The 13,368-nt window shown below is 45.0% G+C and overlaps 1 protein-coding gene across 1 annotated transcript; it reads right to left on the bottom strand.

The window, feature by feature from the left end:
- Positions 1–3,252: 3,252 nt before the first annotated feature.
- On the bottom strand, positions 3,253–9,921 carry MRPL44 (mitochondrial ribosomal protein L44). The gene is made up of 4 exons (XM_066345925.1): positions 9,710–9,921; positions 7,535–8,003; positions 5,199–5,377; positions 3,253–3,565 (listed from the first exon to the last, which is right to left on the bottom strand). The coding sequence occupies exons 1-4, from the start codon at positions 9,883–9,885 to the stop codon at positions 3,394–3,396; spliced, it is 996 nt and encodes a 331-aa protein (XP_066202022.1). The 5' UTR covers positions 9,886–9,921; the 3' UTR covers positions 3,253–3,393.
- Positions 9,922–13,368: the final 3,447 nt, after the last annotated feature.

The raw sequence follows: 13,368 nt of genomic DNA, 5'->3' as shown, positions 1-13,368 counted from the left end.
ACATCAATCACATTTTTGGCTAAGGAACTTTTTTTGGTGCCATTATATTTTGGGCTTAGGAATTGGAGTGGGAAGAGGTGAGAAAGAATGTTGGAATTTCAAAGTAAATGACTCTAATGTCTTTCTCTGACGCCAAGTTCTACAACTTTTATATCCCTCCCACTTCCTGTGGTCATAACTGTCTTCTCAGCATGGTTTAGACTTTAGTAAAAAAAACCCACGCCTGACCTGTGGTGGCACAGTGGGATAAAGTGTTGACCTGGAAATGCTGAGGTCGCCGGTTCGAAACCCTGGGCTTGCCTAGTCAAGGCACATATGGGAGTTGATGCTTCCAGCTCCTCTCCCCCTTCTCTCTCTGTCTCTCCTTTCTCTCTCTCTCTGTCTCTCCCTCTCCTCTCTAAAATGAATAAATAAATAAATAAATTTTAAAAAAAAAAAAAAACCCAGTCCTCCAAAAGGTCCCGAAATGCTCTTGGTTACACATCCCTTTCGACATCCTTGTACCCAAGTTCTTCTTGCGCCTACATCAAACGTCTGCAGGATCTATTCTCTTAGAGCAAATTAACTAGCTGTCCAGAAACTATCTCATATAGAAGGGCAAACATACGCAGTTTTGGTCTCTGCCTTCCAGTCCATCATATGCTCATGGGTGCTTTTAAAAAGTAGAGCTTAATTTAGGTTCAAAGAAGACTTGACTTAAAATTATGTTGAAATCACATTCTGCACAAGGAACTTGGATCACTTGGCTTGCAAAATCGTTTTTATGAACTAGAGCTGGCTTTGTTCCTGTGTCAGTCTAAAAGCATTCAAAGTTTAGAAGCTTGAAACTGTAAGGGTGAGGACACGTCCCCTCCAAGCTTGTAGTCGAAGGTCCTGCCAGTGGCCTGAACAGGAGACACTTGGGATTGTGTTATCAGCACTACCTATGGGGGTTGGGGAGGGATTACTGGGTTTGCAACTATATTTTTATTTTATTTATTTATTTATTTATTTATTTTTTTTGTATTTTTCTGAAGTTGGAAACGGGGAGGCAGTCAGACAGACTCCCGCAAGCGCCTGACCAGGACTGACCAGGATCCACCCTGCAGGCCCACCAGGGGGCGATGCTCTGCCCATCTGGGGTGCTGCTCTGTTGCGACCAGAGCCATTCTAGCACCTAAGGCAGAGGCCACAGAGCCATCCCCAGCGCCCGGGCCAACTTTGCTCCAATGGAGCCTCGGCTGCGGGAGGGGAAGAGAGAGACAGAGAGGAAGGAGAGGGGGAGGGGTGGAGAAGCAGATGGGCACCTCTCCTGTGTGCCCTGGCTGGAAATCGAACCCGGGACTCCTGCATGCCAGTCCGATGCTCTACCACTGAGCCAACCAGCCAGGGCCGCAACAATATTTTTAAAAACTTTCAAAAATGCTCACCTAAAATTTGAATACATTTAGAAGCTGGCATTTTGCACATGCTGGATTAGTACGTTTATCATCTTTTGCTTCCCAGAAACCTCCCATGGTCTCTTCTCCTCTGGTGTCAATGAGCTGCTTATGAATCATGGTTATTGGTCACAGATGACACAAAGTGTGGCATGTCACTGGGTTTGGTCCTCTGTCCCTATGTTCAATTATTAGGAGTTCCTGAACTCTCAAAAGAAAGGTGAAATAACTTACATTTAACCTACCAATCCAACCAACTACGTAATTCTCAAACCTCCCATTCCAAGTCTGTTAGCTGTGTGATCTTTACACCTTCTTACTGTGACTAAGTTCCACGTTCCCAATCAGGCTCAGAAGTTTCAAAGGTCCTTGACCTTCCTTTATAAAAAGACTTCATGGTTAAAGAGCTATCAGCGCAAACATTCTCCCTTTCTCGTCTCAGCTCCCAATTCCCACTTTCCTTGTTAACCCCGGGAGTGACTACTGGCCCGCTGAAAGTAAATATACTACTCTTGTTGCCGGGCCTGTGGCGGCACAGTGGATAGTGTCGACCAGGAACGCGGAGGTCGCCAGCTCGAGGCCCTGGGCTTGCCTGGTCAAGGCACAGAGGACAAGCAAGCAATGAACTCAAGTGAAGCAACGATGAGCTGACGCCTCTCATTCCTCCCTTTCCACCCCATAAAACTCTGAGGAGAATGCTGGGAAAAAAAGGATTATTACTGTTGCCAAAAAGTGAAAAAGAAATAAATCACGAGAACTTACAGATGGATTATTGAATTGAACACAAGGGATTAATAAACCATAAGAACACACGTAAGATTTATCCTCTACGGAGTTAAAAATGTTGGTAAAATACTTAGAACAGTGCGCGGGGTACAGAGCGCCCAGGAGATGGAATATTAAATTGATAAATACTTTATTTTCCATTATCACTGACATCAATACTTTAAGCTGCTTTTGATCTTTGTTTTCTTTAAAAGCACAAAGAGTATCTTTTCTGCCATTTATTTTATATAAATTGAGTAATTAGGAAATGAATTAGTATACAGATTTTTAAACGTACACAAGACTCGAGTGATTGTGTAAAGACCCAATTGCTGCAATATACACCTTACCTTTTAAATGTTGAGTGGTAACATTACTATTTAAGCTAAAATTATATTTGAGAGGCAAAGTTCACTCACCAGGGTATATCAAATTAAACTACAATGAAACAATTAGAAAATGTAGCTTTTTTATTGGTACTACAGCAAAGTTCACATAAAACATATATTCAAACTATGACATCTCAAAGCTTGAAGGGAATAAAATACACCTAACTGCACAAGTTATACACAATAAAATCAATGACCTAGGAAAAATTTATTGAAAAAATGTCAAAATAGACAAGAGGAAAAATAAAAAACAAAATAAAACAACAGAGGCCCTGGCCAGTTGGCTCAGTGGTAGAGCGTCAGCCTGGCGTGCAGGAGTCCTGGGTTCGATTCCCAGCCAGGGCACACAGGAGAAGCGCCCATCTGCTTCTCTACCCCTCCCCCTCTCCTTCCTCTCTGTCTCTCTCTTCCCCTCCCGCAGCTGAGGCTCCACTGGAGCAAAGTTTGCCCAGGCGCTGAGGATGGCTCCATGGTCTCTGCCTCAGGCGCTAGAATGGCTGATTGCGGCAGAGCAATGCCCCAGATGGGCAGAGCATCGCCCCCTGGTGGGCATGCCGGGTGGATCCCAGTCGGGTACATGCGGGAGTCTGTCTGACTGCCTCTCCGTTTCCAACTTCAGAAAAATACAAAAAATAAAATAAAATAAAATAAAAAATATAAAAAAATAAAACGACAGATGCCCTGATGAATACCTGTTTAATTTTAAGAACTCCGTAGGAGGAGTAACAGACTCCTTCATGATCTGAAAACTGTCCCGCCTCGAACGTCGCTGGCATTGCCTCCACGCTTTGCTTACAAACCGCAGGTTCCCCGCCCGCTGGCTAGCTGGCCGTGACAGTCCTCTCGGCCCTGGAATTGTCTGGGGACCTCGAATAGTCCCACGGCCGCCTGTTCTCAGTGAATCCATAGAGCTTCCTAAGTGCCACTCGGGCCGCTTCCTCCTCTGCGACCAGGACGGTCTCCCCAGGTCCTTCTGCAATCAACTTCTTGTCACTAGAATAAACAAGAGCACACTCTGAAACTCCAGGGGCCTCACAAATCAGTCCACTCACCAGCTCTGCCTGTGACTGATTCTGGCAACACCGCCAGCAGCCACAGGAACATGGCACCATTTTCTCTCTTCACAGCAACAGCAAGTGACCTGCTGCTGAAGGCTGTGCTTAGGGCTCGGCGATCTGAGAGCGAAAGAGTGGCTCATCGTTTTGCTTTGCACTTAGCTGGACACTAAAGATGGAACTGGGTAACGCTCCATCTTCTCCTCCGCGATGTCCTCCCTGCTTTTATAGCTACGGAGCCCTGCACCACAGAAAGATTTGAAAAACGTTTCCTGAAATGCTTAGATATTCACTGTTTGCATTTAACACTAATCCACCTGAAATAAATTCGAGGCAGGTCAACTGTTTACTAAGAAAACAAAAGTCCTGAACATGAGCTGATTTATACATTTTGTGAACAACTAAACCCTTCCTGTTCCAGTTTGTGGCTCTGCTGAAGCTGTTGCAGTGTGGATTAGGGTCGAATATGTAAAACTTGAGTTGAAACTTTTATTTTTTCTACAGAAATATTTAGATTAACATATATACTCCCTGGCCTGACCTGTGGTGGTGCAGTGAATAAAGCGTCGACCTGGAAATGCTGAGGTTGCAGGTTCAAAGCCCTGGGCTTGCCTGGTCAAGGCACATATGGGAGTTGATGCTTCCTGCTCCTCCCCCTTTCTCTCTCTCTCTCTCTCTCTCTCTCTCCTCTAAAATGAATAAATAAAAAATATATATATATAAAAAAAGAAAAACACATATATACTCCCTGAAATTCTACAATAGTTATTATTAGCATGGAAAGGTGAAGGGATTAAGAAGTACAAATTGGCAGTTACAAAACAGTCATGGGTGGCCTGACCAGGCGGTGGTGCAGTGGACAGAGCATCAGCCTGGGACACAGAGGACCCAGGTTTGAAACCCTGAGGTTGCCAGCTTGAGCGCAGGTTCATCCGGCTTGACCGTGGGGTCACTGTCTTAAACATGGGATCATAGACATGACCCAATGGCCACTGGCTTAAGCAACGGGTCACTCAATCTGCTGTAGCCCCTGTGATGGCACATATGAGAAAGCAATCACTGAACAACTAAGGTGCCACAACAAAGAACTGATGCTTCTCATCTCGCTTCCTATCTGTCTATCTGTCTCTCTCTTGCTAAAACATAAAATACAATAGTCATAGGTATTAAAGTACAGCATAGAGAATATAGTCGATAATACTGTAGTAAGTATCCACAGTACCAAGTATAATATCAGCAGATCACTTTGTAAATTATATAATTGTCTAGCCATTATGCCGTACACCTGAAACCAATATAAAATAACACTGAATGTCAACTTCAATTGAAAAATAAAATTTAAAAAAAAAGAAAGAAAATTCGGGGGAAAAAAGTAAGACACTATCAGCAATCCATAGGTTACCTATCTTTCCCTAGGAATGACCAACAGGAAAGAAAGAAGTACGGAGATAACCACAGGAAATGAGATTCTGAACACTCCTTTGATGCAATCAGAGGTTACACTAGGAATTGCACAAAGTCCTTTTTCAAGGCTTCCCCGCAAGGTCGTGAAAGATGAAAGCTCCCCTCACCAGTACAAGCCGACGAAGTACACAGGCACGGCTGTGGCGCCCCCACTCTGCCTGGTCAGTCTGGGCTCAGGGGCTGGGAGCTTCCTTCTCGCCAGTTCTTCCACCAGGAGCCCCATGGGGTTGACGAGCTTCCAGATCTCAAAGAGTTCTTTTCCAGTCAGTTGAGTAATTAAGAAGTCCTGCATATAAAAATACAATTCATACATTTAAATTAGTGTAAATGAGAATCATAATGCAATGTATAATTCTAACAGAAATGAAACACTTAAAGGGAAAACAAAACTTACTATTCCTTTTCATTCCCATATAAGTTTTATTACAAAAATCATAGTTGAAGGTGAAATCTTGCCTCATAATTTAGAAATATATTCTTATCAGTAAGAAAAATATTTTTAAAGAGTTCAATTAATAAACAGTAATGACTCTGGCAGAAACTCTTGTGAAAAGGTACTAGGGGCCTTAGAGGACAGCACTTCTTTGTCTAAGTTTGTGATTTTAAAAAAGCCATTTAAATACAAAGTTCACAATTCTGGCAGCTGTGCAGCTGGGAGACCCCAGCCAGGCCGAGGTCGTCAATTCCAGCATGTGAGACGTAAAATGGGAGACAAGACCAGCTCATGACTTAGGAACAGATACCTGAATTAGCTGATAGGTCTACACCTGGAACTGGCAGAGGCACTAGAATGTGGTAAGCAAATATTCCCATGATCTCGTGACCACCTTAGAGAAATTTCAAAGTGACCACAAATTGTAGAGATTCTACGATGCCACAGAAGCTAGTGATAAAAAGAAGGGAACTCAAGGGAGGCGTTGTGAGGATTTCTGTAGAAGTCATTAACTCTGGGAGGGGAGGGCAGGGTATGTTGCCCTTTTCACCTCGAGCCCAGAGGCCTTGAAAGTGTCTCCTCTGCATCGGGGGTGGGGCAGCTGACACCCAGCCTGGCTTAAAGGCAACAGGCTGGCAAAACCTGCCAGTCCCAGGAGGGTGAAGTCTGCAGCTATGTCTAAGCCAGTGGTCGGCAGACTCATTAGTCAGCAGAGCCAAATAGCAACAGTACGACGATTGAAATTTCTTTTGAGAGCCAAATTTTTTCAACTTAAACTATATCGGTAGGTACATTCCTTATCGAGGTGGCGCCTGCACGTGGTGTTTTGTGGAAGAGTCACATTCAAGGGGCCAAAGAGCTGCATGTGGTTAATGAGCCGCAGTTTGCCAACCACTGGTCTAAGGTGTAACATTCCTAAGACCCGACGTGGAATGCCCAGAGAAATGCCATTTTTAAAGAAATCTTTTCGGGAAACCGGAATATGAACAGGGAAGGCGCAGCCAACACCACGTCAAGGAACACAGTTGGAAGCTTACAGCAGGGGACACAACGCCCATTAGACTGTTTTAAACATTGACCAGGCTCAGAAAGCACTACACCAACTCACAGTCATCAAGCCAAGTCAAAATCTTCTGCTCTTTCTCCTTCCCTGAGCTCCTACTCCAGAAGGGGGGTCAGGTAACATACCTGCTTCCCAAAGGCAGACAGGCAGCCCACTTCCCACAGGCCTTAGCTGGGGAAAGAGAGATTCTACCCATGAACACACCTGAGTGTTTCTTAGCACAGGTAGCCTTCTCTATAAGAATTATCAAAGTTATCAAAACCAGATGGAAAGATGCCAACAGCAAGTGATGCTGGTTTAAGAGACATAACATGCAAATGTCTGAATCAAGATTTTTCTTTCTTTTTCTTTTTTTACTTGAAGTGACTGTGTGAACTTCTCATTACGCGAGAGCAACCAAAAACTCATGTTATCGTGCAGAGGATAAAAATTCTTCCAGTTAATTTCTAAAAGGCCCATGGCTGTCAAGTCATACCAATTCTATTTTGTTTGAATTGGCTAGGCTAGCAGCTAAAGGGAAGTTAGATGTGCATCTCAAGCACTCAGAAAGCCAAGATTTCAGCACTGAAGCACGAAGGTTCCCGGGCACACGAGGCCCTCGATCGGGGTCCTTCGGTCTCAGTCCCTCACTGCACCGCCACTGAGCGTCTGCTATGCAGGCAGCACCCTCGGCCCGAGGATGGAAGGCCAATGACGTGGTCTGCAGTGCTTACAAACTCACAACTCAGTGTTGAACAGTCACCCTAATGTTGTCCTCCATGAGAGAACTGGAATAGTTAATATACTACCGTAAGAAAAGCTTTAAGTCTTTCTCAGTGTTGGTAGCAAAGACATTTCACACACAACCTTCCAAGGTCATATAGCACAGAACTGAATTACAAGAAGAAATCTTCCTTTCCCGTCTACCTCAGGTACGTCCTGGCAACGCTCCATGAATAATGACCCACCCTGAGGAAGAGGGCAGACCTCCCAGGTCCGCTGCTCTGCAGCAGGGCCCCAGTCACTGCAAAGAAGGTCTGCCGCAACACGGCCGGGGGCACCGGAAATGCCGCACTCAGCGTCAACTGCTCCACAGCGAGGTTCCTCGCCACGTGACACACCACGTCCTCCCCGGTGAGAAAGTCAACGAGGCTTTGAACGCCTTCGCTGGGCAAGTCTGGAAATGCATCCTGGAGAAGTTGCGCGAGGCACATTTGTGAAAAAGATAACCCTTGCTCAGATAGTTCTTGATTATCTTTAATATTCAGAAGAACAGCTTCTTTCTCTACTCCAAGTTTTTGCCGTTTGGCCTCCTCACTTTTAATATAGCAGCTATTAACAAACGCAGTTTTGAGAAGATCTAAGGCGAAGGTTTCCTGTAACCGATGTCCAAACGCTTGTACTTCAGCATGGTAATCCCAGTTGGGTTTCTCTGAACTGAAAAGGTAAAGCAGAAGACAGTAACAGATGGTCAAGAGAACAACAGAATGTTACTACAGTGCAAAAACTTTTCACTGTGAGGCAATTTCTGGAATTGTATGAAGTAAATTTGAAAAGTTTCATTTTACTGCCTGGTTTTGATTTTCTAAAAGTTACAATTCAAGTCAGATGATTATTTGTTCTTTGCTAGATACATTGTTGGATACATTTTCCCTTTGAGCCAACTGCTACATTAAAGGGCTCTAAGCATAGAACTACACTTAATTCATAGGTGTTAAATACAAATTATAATTTCACAGGTTCTAGCCATAATAAGTATACTGTATTTATTTACCTTACATTTTATTAGGTTTTGAAAACATCCATTTGCCCTGGTCAGTTGGCTCAGCAGTAGAGCGTCACCTGGCATGTGGAAGTCCCAGGTTCTATTCCTGGTCAGAGCACACAGGAAAAGGGGCCGTCTGCTTCTCCACCCCTCACCCTACTCTCTCCCTCCCCCCCCTTCCCCTTCTGCAGTCATGGCTTAAATAGTTCCAGCAAGTTGGCCACAGGGAACTGAGAATGGCTCCATTGCATGCCTCAGGTGCTGAAATAGCTTGGTTGCCAAGCAATAGAGCAGCTACTCAGATGAGCAGAGGATCACCCTGTAAGGCGCTTTCCAGTGGACAGGGTGGATCCCCAACCACGCACATGCGGGAGCCTGTCTCTCTGCCTCTTTGCCTCCTCACCTCTCACTTATTAAAATGAAAAAGAATACATCCATTTAAGCTAGCAATTAAGTAGTCTAGTATCAATAGTATAAGTAGGTTAAAAGTTCATAATCACTCCCAAGAACAACTAACAGGTCTGTTTTTAAAGAAAGACAAACCCAAAATAAACTTGTAAATAAAAGAGGGCAGCAAAGTATAGCTTTGGGTTGTAAATAAGATGTGTATATAACCCGTAAGTTTCTTCCAACTATAAAAGCCTAAAATGACTAACCTTACAATAATCAAATGTGAATTTAAAAGAAATGTTTGTTGTTGTTGTTGTTGCCTATTAGGAAAACAACTTCAAAGCGATTCACTGTTACATCTGTTGTAATAGAAATAACATGGAATTCAAATGCCCATCATTGGAGCTATAAAATAGTACCGCCACAGGTCAGACACACTATTAAAGAGAACAAGATGCAAAATCTCATGCACGATAGGGTCTGACTTGGATCTAGGAATACGTATCTGCGCCCACTTCCACTGGAACTTCTATTACTGGAACAACATTAATTAGGGCAAAAATCTAAAGCTAATACGTTTCCCCTTCACTTTAAAATGTGGACTTGTGGTGAAAAACACTTAATTTTTTGTTCCTTCCTCTACATCGCACAGCTGTGGAGTGTTCTCTTCCCTCTTATCCGTACCCAGACTTCTCGGGCATCACAGAACAGGGGCGACGACACCAGCGCACACAGAGGGGACCGTGCAGCCGGCCTCCCGCTCACAACGCGCAGGAGACGGGCGCCCATGCGGGCGTCCAAGTCCCGGGCAGCCCCGCGCTCTCCGCGCGCACAGAGCCACTGCCTTCGGCTCGGTCCGCGCGTCGCCGTCACACGCGTGTCTGCACCGCACACCCCCGACCTCGCACCAGGCGCGCGCTAGCGAGGACTACCGTCCCCGCCCGGGCCCTCGATCGCCGCCCTGACCCCGTCCCGAGGCGGCCCCTACCGGCGGACGGGCGGCGGCGGGGACCGGAGCAGGCGCCGCCGCTCTAACTCCTTCTGGAAGCGGATGGCGACGCGGAAGTCCTTCACTCCCCGAACCGGCGGGGAGAGAGTGGGGGCAGCCGGTGCCAGGAGGCAGCGAGGCCCCCGCAGCAGCAGCCTCCCCAGCGCGGACGCCATGGCGAGGGAGAAAGCAATGGAGGGCGGAAGGAAAGACGTCGGACGAGTATCGCGGTGGCACAGTCCCCCCGGACTTAGGGAGCTGAGCTAGGCCGGGGCGGGGCCGGCACGCAGTGGGAGGGGCGGATGTGGTTGAGTGTTACTGCGCGTGCGCGAGCGCTGGCCATTGTCAAGCCGACTACTCTTGGGTGAGCCAGTTGTGAGGAGCGTTTGAAGCCAAAATTTCTGAAAGAAGTTGCCTCACCTTGTCAGTTGCTGTCTTGTTCCTTCCTTTCTCGTTAAAGCAAAACAAAACAACAAAACTCGTTCAAAGAAAACACTACTTCTCAAAAAAAGAAACTACTTCTATGCAACTTGGTCTTAGCTCCTGACCATAAATCGAGCCACTTTTTGAGCAAGTATTTACTTGGTGTGTCTCCAAAAATCTTCCTTTCAGGACCCCTGGACTAAGAGATACTCAGCCAAAACGAAATTTTTTATTTTAAAACAACCTAATAGTATAAACCTTTTAAAATGTATCAAAAAATAAAATAAAATAAAAGCAGACAGGAAAAAATACATCAACACAGTAACAGTGGCTTTTAATTGTCGTGTCTTTTTTTTTAATCTTCCTATCTTTAGCAATATCACATTACTGGCCTAACAAACTATTAATATGATTTTGTTTAAATCTAATCATTTGTAAAGGAAAACTTGTCTGAATTCCCAATTTCGAGTTGCCTGCTGAACATTAGTGGGGCACCTCTTTCTGTGGTCTCGGTACTCGTTAGGGGCAGCAGCGTCCCCTGACGCCACCCAGCCTGGGAGCCTATGACTTCAGCTGTTCTTATTTCCACAAACACCTTTTGTCTACTTGCCAAGTCCTTTTCCATTTATTTCCGCAGCAGCTGCCTGATGGAGATTCTTACCTCTCTCCCAGGTTAATTGTAACTGGCTCCAGACAGGTCTTACCGTGCCCTCCCTGACCTGGACCCAGTTCACCTACATTCATCTTCCTGAAACGCAGACCCAAGCATGCATGTTACCATTTAGTTCAAGAATTTCAATATTGAAGGCAGATTGACACTTGCCACAATCTGGTGGGTCCACTGCCCCTGTGCCCACCAGTAATGCTGCTGCTGCTGCTTGTACCCAGACTCCTCCTGCCCAGCACAGGTGCTGTCATTGTCATGACTGCTGCTACCATCCTGCCAAAGAGCAAGCTGGCTGCGAGACCAGGTGGAGCCGGTCAGTGTCAGTCAGCACATCAAATGTGATGTATGTCAGTCAGCACATCAAATGTGATGTATTTCAGCTAACAAATGAAGAAAATGAAAGAATTGCAATATCACCACATTGCAACTCCTAATAAACTAATAATTAATGGATCTAAACAATCAATGGTCACAGTGGCTGCGACCAGAAAAAGAGAGACAGTTGGACATTATGAACCTCCTGGTGGAAGAAAACACTACTCTCTATGACAGGGGTCCCCAAACTTTTTACACAGGGGCCAGTTCACTGTCCCTCAGACCGTTGCAGGGCCAGACTATAAAAAAAAAAAAAAAAAAACTATGAACAAATTCCTATGCACACTGCACATATCTTATTTTAAAGTAAAAAAACAAAACGGGAACAAATACAATATTTAAAATAAAGAACAAGTAAATTTAAATCAACAAACTGACCAATATTTCAATGGGAACTATGCTCCTCTCACTGACCACCAGTGAAAGAGGTGCCCTTCCAGAAGTGCGGCGGGGGCCGGATAAATGGCCTCAGGGGGCCGCATGTGGCCCGCGGGCCGTAGTTTGGGGACCCCTGCTCTATGAGGTAGTCTTGCCAAAAGACCAAACCAAAACCAAAGCAAGCCTCTAGATCTAATTACTAGATTATAGGCTATGTAGTGAATGAAGACGCCTGTTCGGTGACACACCAAAGAGAAACAATCGCGAAATTCAAGATGTGGGAAAGCTACAAGACAAAGTGATCTGATTTCTTCAACAAATAAATGCAGAGTAACAAAAAGAGGAAGGGAAAATCTATAGACTTAGGAGACATAATCAAATGTGGACCTAGTCTGGACTCTGGTTAGAATCAATCAAATGAAAAAAAAAAAAAAAAAAGGAGACATGGAATATTTGGATATTGACAAATTTTTTTATAATACCAGAGGATTATTGAGAGGTTTACAATGGTGGTATTTTAGTTTTGATTCTTTAAAAAAAAGTCTTTGCTTTTAGAGATTTACATGGAAATATTTACCTGTGAAAAATAAGGCATCTCAGATTTTCAAAATAATCGGGGTAGAAGTAAGTGGGGTATTCTTGAAATAAGCATGACTTTGAGTTGTCAAAAATAAAATAAAATAAAGTTGAAGGCAGATTAAGCCCATCTTCTGCTCAAACCCTCCAATGGTTTTTTTTTGTCTCACTTCAGGCAAAAACCAGAGTCCTTACCACTTATCAAGGCTCAACATGGTCTGGCTGCTGAGCCTTCTGCCCCCATCCCTCTGTGCTCCTCACGCACTCCCCTGCCCCCACCCCAGTTGTCTTGCAATCCTAGAAAACCTTGCTCTTGTGCTCTTTGCCAGCAGGGCATTTTGCCCGTATTTTCAAAGGGCTACTGCATCCTTTCCTTCTTGGCTCAAATGTCATCATCTCCGGGAAGCCTTCCCTTGCCACCTGTCTCAGATTGCATTCTCTAGAAGCAGATGCTGAGACAGAGGTTGGCGCAGAGGGTATTGATTAGGGATTCACAGCTTGAAGGAAGGGAGATGTTGCAGGAGTTGGCAGATCAAGTCAGCTGCAATGCAGGCTTGGCAAAGCCTCATCCCACCCAGGAGAGAGTTCTGGAGCCAGTGTTGCCCATCAGTGTGCCCCGGGTCAGGTTGAAATGGCCAGGCCTGAATATCCGTGTCTCATTTAGTCACTGAACTCAGGCTGCCCCATGGAGGGCATGGCTGAGCCATGGTGGCTCTCTGCAGCTCAGGCAGAGCCTGAAAGAGACGAGAGCCGGAGACTGCCTGCCGCCCTCCCTCCATCCATGAACTTGGATCTGTGGAGTGTATCTCCAGAGCGACCACATCATCCTATGTAAAATTGCAACACCTTGTAGGGTCCCAATCACACTTCCCAGCTTTACTTTCCCCATAGCACTAGCATTTCACATCTGTTAATATACTGCAGGGGTCGGGAACCCTTTTGGCTGAGAGAGCCATGAACGGTACATATTTTAAAATGTAATTCTGTGAGAGCCATGCAATATGTTTAACACTAAATACGAGTAAATGTGTGCATTTTATGTAAGACCAACACTTTTAAAGTACAATAAGTCTCTGCATTCTTTTTAATAACGTTGTTATGCTGTTGCTAACCAACGATGAATAAAGTACTTCTTACCATTAATGCGACTTCTGGTGCTGCATGGTTTGCTGATGGCTTTGTAGTCTGGTTGATACGTGGTGAGGTTAAGCTTCATGCAGGCGTTGAGACTTCCATCCAT

Source organism: Saccopteryx leptura, chromosome 7 (assembly GCF_036850995.1).
Source record: "Saccopteryx leptura isolate mSacLep1 chromosome 7, mSacLep1_pri_phased_curated, whole genome shotgun sequence".
Lineage (NCBI taxonomy): Eukaryota > Metazoa > Chordata > Mammalia > Chiroptera > Emballonuridae > Saccopteryx > Saccopteryx leptura.
Note: the sequence above shows the minus strand (reverse complement) of the source record. Positions and strands in the feature narration are given on the sequence as shown.